At 37.4% G+C, this 19,300-nt stretch overlaps 1 protein-coding gene across 1 annotated transcript in view; it reads right to left on the bottom strand.

The window, feature by feature from the left end:
* The window catches only part of WIF1 (WNT inhibitory factor 1), a 69,372-nt gene extending 50,290 nt beyond the window's left edge, over positions 1-19,082 (bottom strand). The window contains exons 1-2 of the mRNA XM_063076189.1: positions 18,935-19,082; positions 18,301-18,440 (exon numbers count right to left, since the gene is read on the bottom strand). Of these exons, the coding sequence (XP_062932259.1) occupies positions 18,301-18,440; positions 18,935-19,082 (288 nt within the window). The remainder of the gene's footprint in view (positions 1-18,300; positions 18,441-18,934) is intronic.
* Between the last annotated feature and the right edge of the window lie 218 nt (positions 19,083-19,300).

Here is a 19,300-nt window from a genome sequence, read left to right as displayed (position 1 = left end):
GTAATGTGGTGATGTTGTACCTTTTCACAGCCTAACATTTAAGACTGAAACACAGTGGAAAGCTCTTCTCTGGCTGTCAGAAAATGTGTGCTCTTTTGCCAGCTGTTACTAACTGTATCTGAGATTCTCTGAAGTTAACCATCATCTCTGGTCCTTGATTTGCTCATGTGAAAAATAAGGTGGTTGAACTGATCTTTAAGAATCCTTCCTTTGTAATAGTTTATAATTCTAAGGTAGCCCTTGACAACTTCTTCCAGGATTTAACATGGAGTCCCAAGCATTTGGGAAGAATACAGTTCATTCTGCATACACATCTAGGTAGAAAATTGATGAACTGGACAAAGAATCAGTCCTTAAAGTCTCAGCATATTAACTCCGTGCTCTTAGTGATCTAAGACCTAATGAGTAATCTTCTGAGAAACACATGCAAACCTGGAAATTTGGTGCACAAATACCCTTGGAGACATACTTTTGCCTTTATCAGTTCCTGATGTTTTCAACATGATAGATATAGTTTGATAAGCAGTTTAGGAAATTACTTAGAGTGAGCCAATGGGATGGTTGAGAATGATTTCCCTCCATCAGACCAACCCATTTCCCTTCTGTTTGCCACGTGTTCACCACAGGATATTTTGCTCAAAGAAGCCACACGATGGCTCCTGCCTTTGAAGTGGCTGCAGAAGATGCTGAGAGGCCAGCCGTTTATAAACAAAAATTTGCATATACCTACCAGGTTGTTCCCTCACTCCTCCCCTGAACCATTTTATTCCACAGAGAGCAAATTCAGCAGAAGTCAACAGACACTTCAAAGGCTAAAATACAGAGTATTTACTCAGACATCAAGACTGCTAGTTCAAGTGAAACCAGCTCTTTAACTCTCTGAGTACTTTCTCTGAGAACTCTCCTATATCTACTCTTTCCTCTTCTACTTGGGACATACAACCCTGGGAGCTCTGATTGGCAAATTAATCAGTCTGTTTATGAACACCCATAAGAGTATATTTATTTGCTCAGAGTTTCCTCATTATTATAAAATGTAGCAAATACACCATTCTTCCCATTAAAAAGTGCTATGTTCCAGCCGCTGATGACAATAACTCTCTAAAATTTTAAGTTGACCTACTTGCTAATCCCATTCTGCCTTGTCCCTGTGAAAATTGAGGAAACATCCTTAGGTGTTGGGAGAATAAATTACTTGATATATAAAAATATTTTAAGAGTTTTAAAACTAAATGTTCCAATCACTGTTATTTCAAGATATTTATGGATAAATGTATCTGCATATATATATATATATATATACATGAAACATGCAGAGGAACTCATATGTTTATTTACTCATATTCAGGCCTCAATCCTGCCCCTGCTCCTTTCTTCTTTTTCCATCCCGTTTCCTACCCCTTTCCCCTCTCTCGCTCTCTCCCAACTGCTCCACAACAACATAGAATGTAAAAAAAAAAATAATATTAATAAAAAATAAATTAATTAAAAAAAATAAAATGTGTAGAAATCTGTTTCCTTGCTACGAAGTGTCCTCAAAAAGTTCATGGAAAGATTTGTATTTCTTTTAATTCTATTTTTCCATGAACTTTTTGAAGTATCCTCATATGTTCAAAAGGAATTACCTATTTTATTTCTAGAAATCACCCTGTAGTTTTGTATTTGTAGACTAGAAGTATAATTTGTAATGTGGTATCTATCTGATGAGTCCAGTATTCACAATGGATAATCATCTCTATACAAAGCTTCTTACCTGAAGGGACCTTAATAGCCCCATACAGAAAGGGATGAGAATCACTCACCCACCACTTTCTGATCCCCCACTGCCCCCTACAGTATGAAATTCCCACTGAGATAAACGGAACAAAAATATAGGCACAAATCAACCACTATCAGTACTACCCAGGAAGCTTCATTTAGAGGATTTTTTTTTTTAAGCCACAAAAGAATACTAAAAATGAACATTCTTGTAAAATTCTACTGGATGTATGGAGTGGCCATTACAAACCACTCCCCAATAACATAGGTGCCAAGAGCCTGTACAGTGATCTGGTGTTTTGACTCAGAAATTCCACTTCTGAAACTCAGTCCTAAGGAAGTAACCCTAATATGAAAAAAGTAATACTAAAATGGAAAAAAATCCTAATAAAAGTTTATGTATCAAGTTGCTCTTCACAATGTTATTTATAAATACTGAAAAATTAGATATCTAAATAGTGAATGTTTAAATAAACCACCGAATATTTTGTAGCCATTAAAAAACCATGTTTACAGAGTACATAATAATATGGGACACTGCCCTATTGTTCTTAAGCAAACAACAAACAAAAGTTGTAAGTTACTTCAATAGAAAAACATTAGATGGAAAAATACCAAAATATTAACATTTTTTCTTAGGTGGGTTAACTATATATGACTTCCCTTTTCCCTTTCCTCCTTTTCTGTATCTTCCAAAAATTTTCAGAGGGTGTACTAGTTTATGATGGAAAAAGTAATGAGCTTAAAATAAAACTATGTCAGGATTCATAAAAAGAAATCATTATACTCAGGAAATTAAGTAATACAAACTCCAATGAAGTCTAGTTTATGTTCCTCAGTGAGTAATGGGTTTTGCAAGTTAAAATTACTACAAAGACAACTACCAATGTAAAAACCTCAATTTGTAACAAAGAGACAAAATCTCAGAGTTGATTTCTCAGTTCTTTGTAAAAAGCCAAGCCAGGAATAAATGTTATAAACATTTAGAAAGAAGCTACCATTTGGGGAAGGTCTTAAAGGGTAAATATTAGTAATATAGCTGTCCTGTTTATCTGCCTCAGAATTTAACACATAAAGTCAGTTTATGAGTCAAATTGAATGGACTGAAACCAAGCTAATAGAGAAACCACATAAAAGTTGCCTGAAATAGATTTTAGTAGATTTTATTAACTTTATTCAGGCAAACAATATTTTCAAAAGTTAATTATACTCAAAGTTTGTCTTATTTTTATTTTAAGCAACCATATCGTCCAAGCTGTTTTCCCTACTGTGATTTGAATTCAAACACAAAAATGAGAACAATGCAGAAATGATAAAGACTAACAATAAATTACAGACATTTTAAAACTAAAAGAACCCCCCCCCCTTATTTTACAGCTGAGAAATACAGTGAAATACTCGTCTGAGGTCCTGGACAGCTGGTGTGGGAGCCGGGCTGGAAGCCAGGTCTCCTGAGGCCAGCTCAGTGTGACACTCTGAGTTCAGAGAGTGGGACGCCATTCACTTAGAGTGGAATTTGGGCATCCTGCCAGAATACAACCCAGCTTGGGATCTGGAGGACTATCTTTCTTTGGCTTCACGACTCCCACCTAGCACTAATAGCTCATTAATACAAAGAGAAGAAAAGACTCTACTTTTTCAGTGTCTACTATGTGTCAAGTACTTTGTCCACATTATGCAACTGCATTTTGCTGTCATTGTAAAAAGTAAATTAATTATTTCCTTTTAGTACTTGAAGAAAATGAGGCCCCAATAGTTTAAGTTGATCAAGATTTAGCCCGTGCTGCCTTTTGCCTCTCTTTGATAGTAACTTCTCCCACTATTAGTCAGTTAAGAAAGAAAGCATGGTATGTTAGTCAGGGTTCTCCACAGAAACAGAACCAACAGGAGATATATAGAGAGAAATTTAATATGAGGAATTGGCTTACATGATTACAGAGTCTGACAAGTTCCACGATCTGCAGTTAGCAAGCAGGAGTCCCACGAGAGCCCATGGTGTAGTTCCAGTGTGAATGCTGGCAGACTTGAGAACCAGGAAGAGCTGATGTTTCAGTTCGAAGGCAGTCGGGCAGGAGGAATTATCTGTACTCACAGGAAGATCAGTCTTTTCCTTCCATTCAGTCCTTCAATGGATTGGATGAGGCCCACTCACTTATTAGGGAGGATAATCTGCTTAATTCAGTCTATTGATTCGAATGTTAATTTCATCCAGAAACACCTTCACAGATATACCCAGAATAATGATTGACCAAACGTCTAGATACTCAGAGGCCTAGTCACACTGACACATAAAATGAACCATCCCACACGGTGCTCTTGCCAGTATGTGCAGGGCCTGGACTAGGAGGAGGCAAGCAAGGCCCCCAGAGCATAAGTTCACAGATGCACAAATTTCTAGGCTCTCAAAAGCACCCTGAGTGACCTGCTTGCCTTGACGTAGTCCTGGCCTTGGGTCCTACCCCAAAGGGTGGATTCAATCACCTCTCTTAATTTGCAGTGTTTTATATTGGGGGGAAAACTTTCTACAATCAAGCATATACTATTCTAGAGAAGCCTTGGGTATGTCAAGTTTCTCAAGAAATTGAATGCAAAAAAATCTGAGATATCAAATATGAACACAAATGAAGGGTAATTATTTCTATGCTTACTATGTAATGGAATGGAAATCCACTTATATTTTCCACTGAAAATGTTTCCTTACAATTTGAATAGTATTCATGGAATGGGCCCTTATTTATTTTTATTGAAAGGCAAAAGCATTTCTATAAAATCACAAACACATAAATCTTTTGTGCATTATAGAAAAATGCACAACTATTAAAGATCAGGTTTGAATTATTTTACTTTTGGCTAAAGGCCATTCACTGCAAATTATCAGTTATTCCTCATATTTAGTTATCTAAAGTTTCATTAATGCATGGTTTTTCTCAGTTATTGGGAAGACTGAATGAACTTAAGGAGATAATATAAATGAAATCACGTTTTAAACTATCAAGTGCAATATAAATGAAAGGTGTTATTGCTATTAGCAGAACGACAGAACAACCTCCTACCTCAGTGAGGACCGTTGTGCCAATTTACACTCCCTCCCTCAGTTTATGAGTGAATGCTTCCTCAAACCCTGGGCAACATAGGACATGCAATGATAACTCTCTAAACCCAAGCATGCAGATAACCAAGAAACCAGGTAAGTTTCACGCTCAAACGTTAGGAATCGAAGACATTCAGCCAGTCTGGAGCCAAGAAGATTTCGTATTAGTTCTATTTGGCTTCTGAACTAGATCTTGACTCAGATGGTTTGATATTTTCCTTGTAAGGTAGGGACTCTCCAAATGAAACTGCCTTTTAAAAATAGATTGGGATGAAAAGGTTGGCCTACCCTTGCATAATGTAGACGTGAAATAATATACACACATACACACATACCTTGGCATCTGACTGCCAGAGTTCAAACCAAGGCTCTGCAGGTGACTAAGGTATGACTCTGGGCAAGTTACTTCTTCTTAGCCTATATGGGTCATTCACCCTGTAACAGGCACATCCTGTCTCATACTGGATCCAAACTGTACAAAAATCAGGACTATGGAGAGAAGCCACATAAATATAAGCAATGTGGGGAAAGCCTTCTGTTACCTCCACTCCTCTTGAATTCATGAAGGACTCACACTGGAGAGAAACCCTATGACTGTAAGGAATGTGGGAAAGCCTTCATTTCTCTCCTAGCCTTTACTTTTTCCAGTTCTGTTTGACAACACGAAAGAACTCACACTAGAAAGAAACCCTATGAGTTAAGGAATATGGGAAATCTTTTAGTTTTTCTAGTTCATTTCAAAGTCATGACAGGACTCACATTGGAAAAAGACCCTATGAATGTAAACAATGTGATAAAGCCTCCAGATTTTCCAGTTCTTTTCAAAAACATGAAAGAATTCACACTGAAGAGAAAACCTATGCATGCAAGGAATGTGGGAAAACCTTTATTTCTCCCAGTTCTGTTTAGAAAACATAAAAGAGCTCACTGGAGAGAAACCCCATAAATGTGAGGAATGTGGGGAAGTCCTTAGTTCTCTCTCAAGCATTCAAAGACACATGATAGTGAAAACTGGAGATAGATCTTATAAATGTAAGATATATAGGAAAATCTCTGGTTGGCACTGTTCATTTCAAATTTATGAAAGGGGTCACAATGGAGAAAAACCCTGTGAATGTAAACAATATGGGAAAGCCTTTACTTTTTCTAGTTCTGTTCAACAACACGGAAGAATTCACACTAGAGAGAAACGCTGTGAATGTAAGGAGTGTGGTAAAGAGTTTTCCAGTTCATTTTGAATACATGAAAGAACTCACACTGGAGAGAAATTTTAGAATGTAAACGATGTGATAAAAAGCCTTCGGTTGTTCCAGTTCCTTTTGAAAGCATGAAAAAACCCATATTGGATTAAAATTCTAAATGTAAGAAATGTGGAAAAGCCTTCAGTTGGCCCTTATACTGACAAAAATATGTACAAATCTACACTGGATTGAAACTCCATTAGTTTTAAAAATACAGGAAAGTTAACAATTTTACCAACCACTTTAAAAGTCATGTGAAAATTCACACTGAAGTGAAATCCTACAAATGTCCAAAATATGGAAAACTTGATGGAAATTAATTCATGTATAATGCTCTTAAAAATGTACAACATGGACGAAATGTTGTACAAATAACAAATATATTATGTTTATTAGTGGCTTATATCTTAAAGTGGACCTATGGATTATTGATTTTTACTTCTTTTGCAAGGAAACATTGAGACAAGATAGTTCTGTAAGTACTCTTTAAGCAATAGTACATTAGTTTAATAGCTAGTTTCATTTTTAGATCAGTTAATAAAATTTTTCTCATTCAAAAAAACAACAAAAATTAAAAAATCCAAATACCAGAATAATTCTACAAGTCTTTTGGGGGTCTATCTTATTGCTTTTAGTAGGAGATGTCTTATATGGACTTGACTTCAGAGGTGAATCCTCCCAGTGGTGCATCTATGACTGATACTGAAATAACCCTTGGAAGCAAGGCATCCTAACAAGCTCTACAACTCAGACCTGTCTTCAGCTCCCACAAATTAGTTTCCTCAAGAGTAGTTCTAGACGTTTCATTTGGAAGAGCTGACTTACTCTGTCACCTAGTGATATAGTGACATTTGTCATATTCATCTTCAAAAAATTAATGGCAAGTGGAAGACAGAATACATTAGGCCCAATTAAAAGCCATAAAAGCCATGAAGTTAAGCAGAGCAAAAGTTGTTCCCACATTGCATACACATATTAAAACATCACATTGTACCCCACAAATGTATACAACTATGATCTGTCGATTAAAAAAAAGTTGTTCCAATTGTGCATATCTTCGTTATACAGGTCTCAGGGTACTCCCTGAAGAACACTGGGAACCCTCTGCAGATAATTCACTTCTTCCCCAACAGAGTTAATGCTCCCTCCTCAATACTTTCATAGCACCATGTTCATATTGCAATTATAATATGTTTAATATTGTATTATTGTTATTTTGAGTCTTATCTGTTTTCACACTTAGACTGCAATCTCCTTGAGCACATCCTTCATATCCAATTTACATTTGCCTTTTTAGTGTTCAGCATAAGCTTTGGCATTACGTAGGACCTCAGTAAGTACTTACTGAGTTTAGGCCAAAAGAAGGAAGAGAGGCAGAGAGGACAAGAAGGAGGATTCAGTCTTCAAAATCAGTTTTCTATTCTTCACTTCATGTCTTAGCTTCAGACTCAAATGTTTTCAACTGCCTACAAGACTTTGCCATCTGAATGTTCAGTAGAAAATACGTGTCCAGCAATTTCCAAGTGGACCCCATTGTCTTTGCACCCCAAACAGTTCTGCTCTTGCTCCTGTAATTAATTTCTCAGTTAAGACATCACTATCCACCCAGCCATTTCAGAGTCATCCTCCATTCCCTCATTTCCATTAACACCTGGAAATTGGTAAATCCTGCCAATCACACTGAGAGTGTAACTATTCCTCTGGAACTTATCCCTTCCACTCCCTCTCCATGCCTGCCTTAGTTCAGGCCCTACTCACCTTTGGTGGCATTACAACTTCCTAACTGGCTCCTAGTCCTCAGTCAGGCATCCCATCATCTACTTCCATCTGTCACCAAAGTTACCCTTCATACAGATACAACATTATCATCTACTTTTAAGCTTTCAATGGCTCCCCATCATCTATAAGACAAAGCCAATTATAGCATACAGAAATTATCATAATCTTGCCCAAAATGACTTTTTTAGACCCGTATTCCTCAGTCAGTTCTGTTCTATAAACATTAACCGTACTAAATAATTGTCATTCTCCAACAATGCCAATGATTCTCAATTCTGTGTAACTCCCTATGGGTTATTCAGTATACCTAGAATACCCACCTCAACCCCACCTGTCTTGACCACTCTCTGCCTACTAAACATCTGTCAAAACCCAGCTCAGATGTCACCTCCTCGGTGATGTCTTCTCATTGTAAATCTGCCTGATCAATGGCAAAAATTCTCTGGCTTTATGCTCTCATAGCATTTTTCTTACAGCATTTAAGGGGGCCACAGCTAGCCTATATGAAGTCTCTGAGAAAATTAGGTAGAAATGCCCCCTCTGGACAGGGGCAGCTCTGTGTCAGGAAGCAAAGTGTGCACTGGATTTCAGATCCCACTCACCCTTTTGGTCAGATTTCTATGTGCAATAAAGGACCTTGCCCATGTCCATGTCCATCTTGGCCCTGAGAATTTATCAAAGAGATTAAGATTGCCTTATTGATGCCACAGTCTTCTTCCCTGGCTGATGACTTACTCAAGGCAGTTAGATCAATTAAAATGTGTATTCTCGGGACCTAGAACATAGTAAGCACTGATAATTGTCCTTTGAATTGTTACTTTTTGGAATGAAAAGATATTCCAAAAGTTAGAGCAGATCTGAGGAAGATCTCTGAAGTATACAAACATGTGCCCAAGTGTTCTTACTGGGTGGTCTTGGTCCAGTAACTTAACTTCCTTATGCTCTAGTTTCCTCATCTGTAAACTGGGGATGATAATAGTGCCTATCTCAGTGTTGCAAGGATTCAGTGAGAGACTACCTGTGAAGTGCCCAAAGACGGCCTGGCCCAGAGTACTCACTATGTTAGTATCTACCATTATTATTAACATAGGATAAATAAAGGGATATTCTGAGGTGCATGTTTTTAAATTTGGCAACAAACAAGACAGTTTAGGAGAAAAGAATCTTTGTGCCTTGATTGAAAAAAAAAATCTAAAGACAGATATTGCCTTTTGCAAGTAATGATTTACACTAATTCGATCAATGTTAAATGATTGAAGAAGTTTTACTTCAGAGATAGATTCATATTTTAAAATTTGAAAGTTTAGAGGTAATCAAACTGCTTTTCTTATAGATAAAAGCACTGAAGCCCAAATGGGTTAAGTGACCTTTCCATGGGCTCTAGTGTTTCTCCCTCTGGCCTTAACCAAACATCCAGCCTCATGTCCTCATCTTCCCCTGTTCCTGGCCCCCAATTTTCTCCCTTCCACAAACCAAACCCCAACCTCAGGAACTATTAACTTTTCTAGAATGCACTTTCACAACTCCTTTGCCTCGGCTTGTGATAGCCCTTCTTTCTGTGCCTCTATCCTGTCTCAGCTGGCTAAACAGCTTCGTGAAATGAACATCCTTCAAGTCGCAGTTCGATTGTTATATATCTTCCCTGGTGAGGGCTTCTCCTAGTCCCCAAGCCCAAATTAGCTGCATCCTCCTCTCTGTTCCCAAAGCTCTGTGTTCACACCTCTCTTTAGCACTTATCAGAGCAAGGGTCCTGATTGCCTAGGTTTGAATCCCATCTCTGCTACTTGCTAGCTGTGTGACTTTTGTTCCTCTGTGCCTTTGTTGCCTTATCTGTTAAATGGGAATAATAATGAGACCTACCTTATTTATTCACTCATTCAACAAATAGTAATCAATTGCCTATTATCTGCCAAGAGCTGTTCTAGGACCTGGAGATATATGATAAACAGGACAAAGCCCTTGCTCTCATGATCTTACATTGAATGAGGGATTCAAACAAATAAAACCAAATATAATCAAATATTATCTTTAAGTGCCGTTAAAAAATATACAGCTGAGAAAAAGACTAAAAGTGATGAGTCTGTTTTAGACAGTAGTCAGGGAAAGTCTCTCAGATGAGGTGACATTTGATCAGACATGGAAGAAGCAAAGGAGTGAGCCATGTAGCAATCAGAAGGGAGTGCATTCTAGACAAAGGGAACTTCACGTGCAAAGGCCCTGAGGAAGGAAAGGTGATAATGGGGGACAGAACGGCCAGCAGGGCTACTGCCAAGTTAGTGAAACAAGAGTGGAGGAAATGAGGCATTCCTTATTCCTAGCACCAAGACTTTCAGATTTCTAAGTATTCCTTTAATCTCTTTCTCCCTCCTCTTCATTTCTGATTAGCCCAGATTTCTCATTAGTCCAGATTCCTCTCCTTGCAGTCAAGCTCTCATCAAAGCTATCCTCCACCCTGTTGACAGGATGACTGAAATATCTAACTCTGACCCTGTTGTCCTCTGCTTTATACTTTTTCTTTGACTGACTCACCATTGCCTATAGAATAAGTCCCAGACGCCTTAACATGATGGACAAAGCCCTCGAGGACCTAGCCCCTGCGTACTTCTCCAGTGGGACCTAGCTCCTCTCCACTTCTTACCTTGTACCATACACTCCAACCACAGTAGAGTGCCAGTTCCCCAGACAACTATATGTCTATGCCTTGCCTCAAGCTGTTTCCTTTCACTTAAAAGCACCTTGTCTTCCATGCTTTTGATAGGCTAACTCAATAGTCAGACTCAGCTCTGGAGTTACTTCTCCTCTGTGCTCTCATCATAACCTGGGAATACCTCAGTACTTCTACAATATCACTTCTCAGGAATTGTTGAGATGCTGTTTATATATCTGTTTCTCCAGTTAGTTTCTCATTTTCTCAAGGGTAGGGAACTGGTTCTTAATCATGTTTTACCCCCAGTCATGATCTGAGTTCTGGCCAAGAGCAGCTAAGCAAAGATGATATTCATCTACTTTTTCATGCTGCCAGCTTAAGAACTTACCTCCTAAACTGTCACTTATGTCCCAGGCCCATAACACACAACTGCCCTGTGATATTTTATTCAGGTGAATGGGTTGTAAAAGATGCCTGACAACTTCCAAGATTCTTTTATCACATTCATCCATAAAATCTAAAAAGAAGATAAAATGTACAGCTCAGAAGGATAAACATCCATATGTGTATCTGAGAAAGACAGGGAAAACCATTAATTGTCCTATGACTTTAGAGTTTTACGTAATAAGAGGTTAAAAAAAATTCAGATACTTGAAGAAACAGGCTTATTTTAAATAAATCCATTTCCAGTATTCAAACTCTCATTCTTTAAATTGAAGGATGACCTGCCAAGTTTAATTTCTATACTTTTATTGTACTTTTTAAAAAATTGAATCATAATTGATTATACATATTTTTGGGATTCCATGTTGACATATGTGGATCAAATCAATATTACTGGTATGCATATTATTACAAATTGTACTTATTCTTTATGATCCTTGTCCTGTACTTTTCTTGATACATAAAAAGGTAGTATAGGAATTGAGAATAGATGCTAAATCAATTCTTTTTCCAATTAACATGTTGTTTTCCTTATATAAGCTCCCTTTTAAGTTTCATTCAAAGTTATAGACTCCGTTAGAAAACTAAACTATTTTTTAGTTCTATATGCACACACAAAAAGGAATTTTTTATAGTTCCATGCCCTAATCGCCAGAAAAAAAAAAAAAAACCAAAACCTGGATCTGACACTAATCATCACAAATGCTTCCAAAAGCTTAGTAAGAGAGAAGAGCTAAATGACGGTTATGGAAAAGCTGCCATTTACCCAGCGCATAATCAAAGGTTTATTCCCTGGGACAAGCTTGCAAGATGTTGAGTCTATTCCCTCTCTGACTTGCTTCTACCTTCTACTTCTCTTCCCTAGATCCCTTCTCCAATATTTGGCCCAGACCTCTCCGTCACTGTTTTTTTTTAACCTCTTAGATGAGATACAAGCTCCTCATGATCACCTACAGTGTGCCTTTTCTTTTAAGACCTCTGTGCACTTGGAAGACATTTTCCTCCCTTGCAGATCTGACTTCCCCTTTGGGAAATATTTTACATATCACCTGCTCAGTGAGCTCAGTGAAGTGCCCCTGGCTCCCTTCCTCCCCCAGGTAGGAAAAAGAGTGGCTTCCTTTGTGTGGTCAGCCAGTCCTGTACTTTCTAACCTCATTTGGATGAGTGTGATAAATACAGTCAACCCTCCATATGCAGGGGATTGGTTCCAGGACTCCTGCAAATACCAAAATCTGTGGATGCTCAAATCCCATAAGGAAATGGTGTAGTACAGTATTTTGTTTCTAGACTATGAGCTTCCCAAGGGCAGGTACAGGGTTATTCCTCTTTGTATGCTCTGTGCCTCACTATGTGATTATTGATCGAGTGCTTGAGTCAGAGAGAAACGCTGCAGGGGAGAACAACTCCCCATCCACCAAGAGGCCATAGGAATGTTACCAAGTTGCTCCCATGTTACTATAGTGAGTTGACCAAATTACTGCAGCAGAAGCAGCCCGGATCTGGCAAGGACTCCTCCAGGGATCCAGCAACAGGATGGACATTTTCACTAAACTTTTAATCCTCAAAGTTTTTCCCTCACAACACTCATTTTATCCATCAGGGACAGTTAAGTTAAATAAGCATAATCCAAAACAAAATTCTTTATTGAATGTCATACCTTTCTGCTTCACCACAACTATTTAAAAGACTTTTATTGATGCAAGCAATTTAAAGTCAGGAATAAACAAGGAAGATACTGGTGAAGGGTCTGTTAATGTGCTTTTACACCACCGTGGAAGGAAGACATAGCAGAGTTTATATTTATGCCATGTAAATTGCTATAGAACCAGATGTGGCTTACAAGGTACCTTGTAACTCATCTCTTCTAAGCAATAAAGACTTTTTTTTTCTGGCAAAAGTTTGAGAAACTAACTGCTGTTTTCTATCAGAAGATACAACAGATGGCTGGCACATGCCTGCTTTGCTAAATGAAATGGGCTCTCTGCAGAATTACTCTTTGATCCCTAGTGGCATGTCCACAACACCACAATGCAAAATACCACAGCATAGCCGAATCTAAACATTAAAGGTTTAAAGCTGTGCTTTTGATACGAGTACCTCCTTAAAGAAAATCATGCCCACAGTATGTAAACATATTCACATTCCCACTTTGAAACCATGGAACAGGGGTCAGAAAATGAGGCATTTCCCCCATTTGGTGACATAAGACTGCCACTAAGATATGATGGCAAACCCCAGGAGGGCAAAGGTATGAAACCACTTGGGTTGTAACTACCATAACAATTATAACTCCATTAGGAAAAAATGTGGACAGTACACATTAAGGGATTTATATAATAATAATAAGTGTTACCATAACTTCAGAGTTGGAAAGAGGTGTTTAAGGGTGTTTGGCAGTTCCTTTGAAGATGGAGAGGAAGTATGTGAATTTTAATTCACCCGCTATTATTTTTCTTTGATTTTTCTCAAGGGGAAATAGGAAGGAAAAAAACATTTTAATACAGGTCTCCTTAACTCCAGTCCAATGGGAAACTCAAGACTGTAAACTGCGGCCAATTTAATGGAACCAGTGTTTCATCATTTCAAATACCACACTAAAAAACAAGCTATCTGAGGCTTTAGGGACATTTTAATGATGAAATTAGATTATCCAGTTGATTTTACAGAAACATGTTAGTAGAATTATTTCGTTTTTTTTAAATTAGCAAAACTGTGAGTCAATTGTCAGAGAAATGGCCTGTTTCTGATGTCCCCTTTTCCAATGGGACTTTCCTTACTTTAAAGCTGAATTTGGGTGGTACTGAAACATTCACAAAGGCACCACTATCCAAGCAAAGTTCTCAAGCTTTGCTTATACTTGATTTTTAATTATTATTGTTATTATTTCTGGCAATTTTCAATAATTCTTTTTCATTGATAGGAAGCTAATAAGGGTCATAAACTCACTTATAATTAACCTAACATGTTGGAAAATGTTTCACTTGATACACTGTATCAAAATATCATATCTAATATTTTCTATTTCCAATGTTCATACATAAAAACAAAGGAGCACATTTCTGCAGTTTAACTCAATGTAAGTCAACTCTTCTACAATATACACATGACCTCTCACGTCCCCAAGCAAACAAAATTCTCCTCTTCCTTTCCAATACTTTAACGTTTGGTTTTCAAATGTCTTGAAATTGAGAAAAATGAAGCTACACCACTGACTTCTAGTGGTTATAAGAATTCTGTACACTATACATAATAAAAAGTGTACTCTAACCTCTGAACATCGAACATCTAACATTTGGTACAGATGGCTAGAGCTTGCTTAGTCATCCAAGTGATGGGTTTGAAGTTAATATTGCTTGGTTATCTTCATCTAGAGAATTTTTATTCCACAGACACCAATTTCACCTCAAAACTTGCCATTCATCTCAGAAATCCAAGGTCTTTGGTCACAAGGAGGTTGGAAAACTAGTACAGATGGCTCAGCATAAATCCATTGCCACTGCTAAAAAAGCAATATAAAAAGAGGTGCCCTGTTAACTAAATACTAGATTCATAGTACCTTAGCAGGTTTGTATAGGTGATAGAACACACTGTAGTTATCAAGATCAAGTCTATATGATCTTTATAAATAAAGACCTATTTGTCTCAGCTTTATAAATAAAACATTTTGACCCTACACCAAATTGGTTCATATGGAAATCAGCAGTGGTGTCCTAATGTTAGAATTCAGATTTGTCTACAAAACTTCTCATTAAATTTTTACTTGAAAGCCATTGAGTTTAGAAAGGGTTATTTTCCATATAAAATGTTTAATTAGTGCCTAATTTAGAAAACCGAAATGGCTGCTATGGCCCCTGCCTGTCTCGAATTTAGGGAAAAAGAATAAGGCATGCCTCAGTGAAAAATATCAACTATTAAAAAGTTATAAACAATAACAACAGGCATTTTCCCTTAATTACTAAAAATCCTTTAAGCTTAGGCCTCTTTAGTAGAAATTCTTCTCTCATCTAAAAACCTTGAGAAGAGGCATGTCAGAAAATGAGTATTCTAAATGGTAGATAAAATAGAGGCAAGATTGTCCATAGAAAATGAGAATTGCAGGGAGAGAGAGAGGTCAGGTAAAAGGACTTTGGTCAGGAAAGCGTTCTAAAATGTATTTTGGGGAACCTCAAAAGAAACTGGCAAGAATCGAATCAGACAAACATTAGTGAATTCTTTGGTCTCCATAGTTATGATCACCATAAAAACCATTTGTTTTATGATGTGTAGTACAGAAACAACACCAGATGATAAATGTGAAGTATTTATAATATAGACCATACAATTTTAAACTCGTACAATTTTTTATACACAGGTAATGTAAAATAATTTTAAAAATTACAAATCAATACATATTCATTGTGGAAAAACCAGAATATAATAGATGCAGATGTAACCAATATTTACACCTGGGGGGATTGGATGTTGATTAGACAACTTTTCCTATGTCTGCCAACATATTTTGTAATGAAATCCAACAGTCTATGTTATAGACTACTTAATTTATCATGAACATCTTTCCATGGCCTCAAATAGATGTCTAGAATATCCCTATTATTGCTTCACTGTGTTCTTCTGCCACTATCGCTGGACCTCCATTTATGTTGTGTCCATTTTTTTGCTTTTATAAACAGCATGATGAGAATCATTCTCAGACCTAAATCTTTATTTGTGTCCACGACTATTGCCTTAGGACAAATCTCTGGATATAAAGTTTCCCAGTCAAAGGATCTATATCAAACCTTTTGCCAGAGTCAAATTGCCCTGCAAAAAGTCTGACGCGCACATCAGCAGCATACGGGGATGCACAAATCTCCACTTACTAAAAATGCTTTTAAAAAGATTTGACAAACTTGACGTGAGGAAATGAATCTCACTGTAATTTTTATTTGCATTTGTTTGAAGTAGAACATGAGATGTATTTTAAACGACCCAAGAACACTTTGGGTTACTGGACTAATACTTTATTGAAAGTAGATAACACCTTACTGCCTCTACAAGGTCTTCAACCTGAAAGTTATTTCAACTTTGTCCAGGTGTTGCCAAAACACTTAAATATACAATTTAAATTTAATTAATCAGCTATGTATTTTGTTTATGTATTGTTGAAACGCCTAAATGATTGATATCATTTGGATGAAATAACTAGATACTGGAACCAAGTTTTCATTTTCCATGTAAATGTTTTGATGTGGTTTGGCTTTAGCCACAGATGCCTTTCAAAATACTTAATTTGTATTGAAGTCATTATTTTTCTCATCTTCAAACTTTCCATGCATTTCAAAAATTATGGTGTTGGAATCACATAGCGTTAGTGAATAAAGTTAGTCATATTTAAATAATATTTTAAAACATCTTGGTGTTTGGCATCGTGCAGATCCTCCCCTTGCCTTCTCTAAGAAAAACAGACACCAGATTTCTTGTGGTTATCCGCAAAACCCATCCAGAGCAGACTGAGCATAGAGAGTGAGATAACTTAATTGAGGTGCTAACATTATCCTGCATAATGAGATAATCCACATGGTGATCAACACCTAAGCAGAAGAGAAAAGATGTAGAAGCTTCATTTTCGTGCCAGTTCCTCTATCTTCTCTAATCCCCTACAGGACATATTCCTGTGATTGTTATGTAAATCCATTTTGTAATCAATATGCCGGCATTCGAAAACATACACTATGCTATAAAGCAATAAGGTAGATAACATGAAATTTAAGCCTTTGCTTCAAATTCCATTTGTCAGAAGACAAATTCATATGTAAAAAAAAAAAAAAAGAAAAAGAAAAAAGCCATTGGTATTTTCTGCTTCTCCTACAGTGACTAAACCCTTTCAGCTAGAGGAGTTCAATTCAAACTACCTTCTAATGGTTCTTATGGATCCATAAAAATATAGGTCAAAAAATATCTTTTTAAAAATACAGAATTAATATTGGGCCCATTTCATAAGTGGTCAACCATAAGTAAGTAGATTCAGGTGAAAAGAAAAGGAATATGAAAGGCCATTCGTTGATTTATTACTGATTTCACAATATTCCAAAGTTAACTGCCCATAAAGTGTCTATGAAGAGAGAACTGTAGGGAGAAAAGGAATAATTTCCATACGTAATAGAAGCCTCAATGAATTTATCTGCAAAATAGGGTATTAGAATAAATGACCTTCCTATTACAACCTTAGTGGATCCAAAATGTCATTTCTCTTTTTTACCACATACCAATTGAAGTGTTGAAGGATCTAGATTTGATCTATTTTAGGAGAAGAGAAAAAAGAGAACAGACCTGATGGAAAAAAAGACAGCTAAAATGGTCATGCCCATACCATAACAGGTAATTAGAGAGAATCAAAGTGGTTTCTCAATTCAAAATACTTTTTATAAAGCATTTTCTGGATCACATCCCTCTTGAAATAGCCATTTAAGTAATTTTAGAATTTAAAAAGTCCTGAAAAGGTGGTTTTAATTATAAGTAAAATGATTTTCGTAGTAGAGACATTTTACCAACTAATGAATTTATTCTTACCATTTGTCCTCTAAATTGTCCAACTGCAGAAAATAAATTCAGCTCACATAAGCATTTTGTTCTCCCTTTCTTTCCAAAATTAGAAGCCACTCATGTAATACTGAAAATGTACAAAAGGGAACAACATACAAAAGATGCTAATATGCTAATAAAAGAAATGCTTCTTCATAAAAATGGGTTGCGGTTTTCTTTTTCCATATGAAAGTATCTAAATGCTAACTGAAAATAAAAATCAATAGGCTCCAATATTTTACAACGTTTTTACATGACACCTTTTGAGCATATGAACTTCTATCAGAAATATCTAGCATACACATTCCAATGGATATTATTCAACATACCAACTTTTAAAAATGAACAATGTCAAAAATACTTACAGACTTTAAAACTTGTTGTAAAGTATAAATAATGTCACAAGTGATTAGTACATACTACAGATAAGTGTCTTTTAAATATTATGTTAAATTTTAATGTCAATGATCACAGAAACACAGTGATGTTGGTATTTGAAGTCTTTATATTTCCAGCAACCTCAATACACCGAGTCTTATCAAATAGTGAGCTTAGGCACATTGCTTACCTTTTTCTTTTGAGAATCTTCAATTGATGTTACAACTTTAAATAAATGTGAATTCCTCTTTTATTTGCTTTGTCGATCAGATGAGAAATTACTCTTTAAAACTGTGAAATGTACAAGACTACATGCTATTCAATATTATTTCTACCTGCCATCAGGCAGTGGAACTACTAAGGGGCAATTTTCTCCACTATTTCTGGTTATCAGAACTTACCTGCCCTGCAGCTTGCCAGGTAAAATTCATGGAATGTATATTGACAGGAATAGCCGGCATTCTCTGTTGTGCTTTTCTGAAATCATGTGTAAAGGGGGCCATTTTCCCCTCTGAAACAATCAGGATATCTTCTTCAAATCCTGTTTTTTAAACAATAAACAAAACTATCAAACTAGGTAAACTTGAAAGAATCCAAGTCATAAGTTTCATACAAAAAGAAAACCAAAGAATTGGTATGGGTCATTATTTTCACAAGCCACCTGCCTTTGGAACCAACAATGCTACTGCGATTAGTTTTCCTCTGTATAAGAATGATGACAACAGATACACGCTTTCAGGGGAAAGGAATATTAGGACATGGAGTGACTGAGGCAACCAAATGCTGGGTGCACCTAAAAACGCAGGGCTGTGGAACTAGCAACAGCATGAACAGAACACCACATCAGCTGGTTTCCTGAGAGAGAAGTTCATAAGCTTTCAGATGGAAAAATATCTGATTGAAAGAGGGGTAGCAATCTTCCTGGGAATTTAAGTTTTACGACATACAAACTGCACGGATCCCTCCTTCTTTACTGGAAGAGTGGAGAGGGAGAGGACACAGGCCCGGGGAAGGTGCTGCAGGCGGGGGCCTTACCTATGAGCACTCTCGCCTGGTGGGCATCGATCCACAGGTACAGGCTCTCCTCCCGCGGCTGCCCGGCATCCGCCCGCAGCACGAGCAGGCACGGCAGGAGGGTCCAGAGCCGGAGCGCGGCGGCGGGGAAGGCGCTTCTCTGGGCCATGCTGTTGGGGACCTCCTCGCAGGTGGTCAGACTCCTTCTGCCGCACCTACCCAACTGGGCTTCAGTCTCCTCAGCCGGAGCCGTTCCCGCTGCTGGGCACGTAGCCTCCTGGCTCGGGTGCAAGTGAGCCAGGGAGAGTCGGAGGACGACGAGGACGAGGAGGAGGAGGAGGAAGAGGAGGAGGGAGGCGGGAGGGAGGGGACGAGCGGGCGGGAGCC

The sequence above is a fragment of the Cynocephalus volans genome, chromosome 12 (assembly GCF_027409185.1).
Source record: "Cynocephalus volans isolate mCynVol1 chromosome 12, mCynVol1.pri, whole genome shotgun sequence".
Classification (NCBI taxonomy): domain Eukaryota; kingdom Metazoa; phylum Chordata; class Mammalia; order Dermoptera; family Cynocephalidae; genus Cynocephalus; species Cynocephalus volans.
The sequence above is the reverse complement of the archived record's forward strand: the minus strand, read 5'-3'. Positions and strand labels throughout refer to the sequence as shown.